The 1208-nt window shown below is 25.4% G+C and overlaps 1 protein-coding gene across 1 annotated transcript; it reads right to left on the bottom strand.

Moving 5' to 3' along the window:
• Positions 1-250: 250 nt before the first annotated feature.
• LOC126909996 (UPF0692 protein CG33108-like) lies at positions 251-1197 on the bottom strand. The gene is made up of 3 exons (XM_050692397.1): positions 978-1197; positions 656-916; positions 251-586 (listed from the first exon to the last, which is right to left on the bottom strand). The coding sequence occupies exons 1-3, from the start codon at positions 1055-1057 to the stop codon at positions 268-270; spliced, it is 660 nt and encodes a 219-aa protein (XP_050548354.1). The 5' UTR covers positions 1058-1197; the 3' UTR covers positions 251-267.
• Between the last annotated feature and the right edge of the window lie 11 nt (positions 1198-1208).

The raw sequence follows: 1208 nt of genomic DNA, 5'->3' as shown, positions 1-1208 counted from the left end.
AAAATGTATATTATAATATAGCATACTCTTAGAATTAAAATTGATTTTTTGACCTATTTGCATGATCAGTAAATTAATAAATAAGGAAATACCTAATTCTTTACTTTAGAGTTAATTTTTACTGCTTATATTAATTTAATATTTTATTTGTGTTAATAGTGATCCAAAGGAAAAAATAAATTTACGGTAAAGTTAAAATAACATTACTATTTTATAATGCCAAAATTTTTTCTTAAAAAATTATATTTTTTTAACTTATTAAGCACTCTATATTATTATAGTTAATGAATTAATTACTTTAGATTTGTTCTTTGGTTTTAAAACCATGAATTGTGATGCTAGACTTTTTTTTATAATACCATCTTTAGGTATAACGTAATGATCCATGTTTAGATATAAAGTAGGTTTCACTTCTATTAATCCATCATTACTAGCTGCTAAATCATTTATGGGCCACACACTATATTTTGATTTTTTTCCATGTCTCGCTATAACATGGTCTTCTCCTATCATTCCACAAATTATTGCCCAGTGTGCTGTGTGTCCTTGGTTAACTGTTGGCATCATATTGCGATCATCATCATAACTAATAAAATAAAAAATTACTGAAGATGTAATAACTGTATAGCAAGTCTTAAAATTTAAAAATATATACCATATAATGATTAAACAATCATCTTTTATCAATTTTACAATAAATGACTTATCCTTGATGAGTGAATAATTAATATGATAAATTTTGTACCAGTTAGCTAAAAATAAATCAGCCATTTCACACATTTGGGAAGTAGAAAACATTTCACCTAATTTAGTGAAACCTCGTTTTTTTGCTTCATTATACAATAAATCAATTGTCACGCGAGGTTCACTAAAATCTGATAAAGGTTCAGCCATGCATAATACAACCAATCCACAACTATAAAATTGGTATACAAGTTTTATAAAAAATTACTAATAATAAGACAAAAAGTAATTACGTTGGTCCTATTTGTTTAATTGATTTAAGGGGGGTAATTTTGCATTTCAACCCTTGATTTTGGTACCCAGGATATAACATGCACCATGTTTTTTTTATTTCAGCAAGTATCTCATTTGCAGTCTCATGCCTAAATATATATGCAATATTAAAGCATTATGTTTTATCTTAAAATGAATAAAACTTATAAATAAACCTAAAAACATATTTATTTAGTTCTAATATTTGTGCT

Source organism: Daktulosphaira vitifoliae, unplaced genomic scaffold (genome assembly GCF_025091365.1).
Source record: "Daktulosphaira vitifoliae isolate Bord-2020 unplaced genomic scaffold, ASM2509136v1 Scaffold_2889, whole genome shotgun sequence".
Taxonomy (NCBI): Eukaryota; Metazoa; Arthropoda; class Insecta; order Hemiptera; family Phylloxeridae; genus Daktulosphaira; species Daktulosphaira vitifoliae.
Note: the sequence above shows the minus strand (reverse complement) of the source record. Positions and strands in the feature narration are given on the sequence as shown.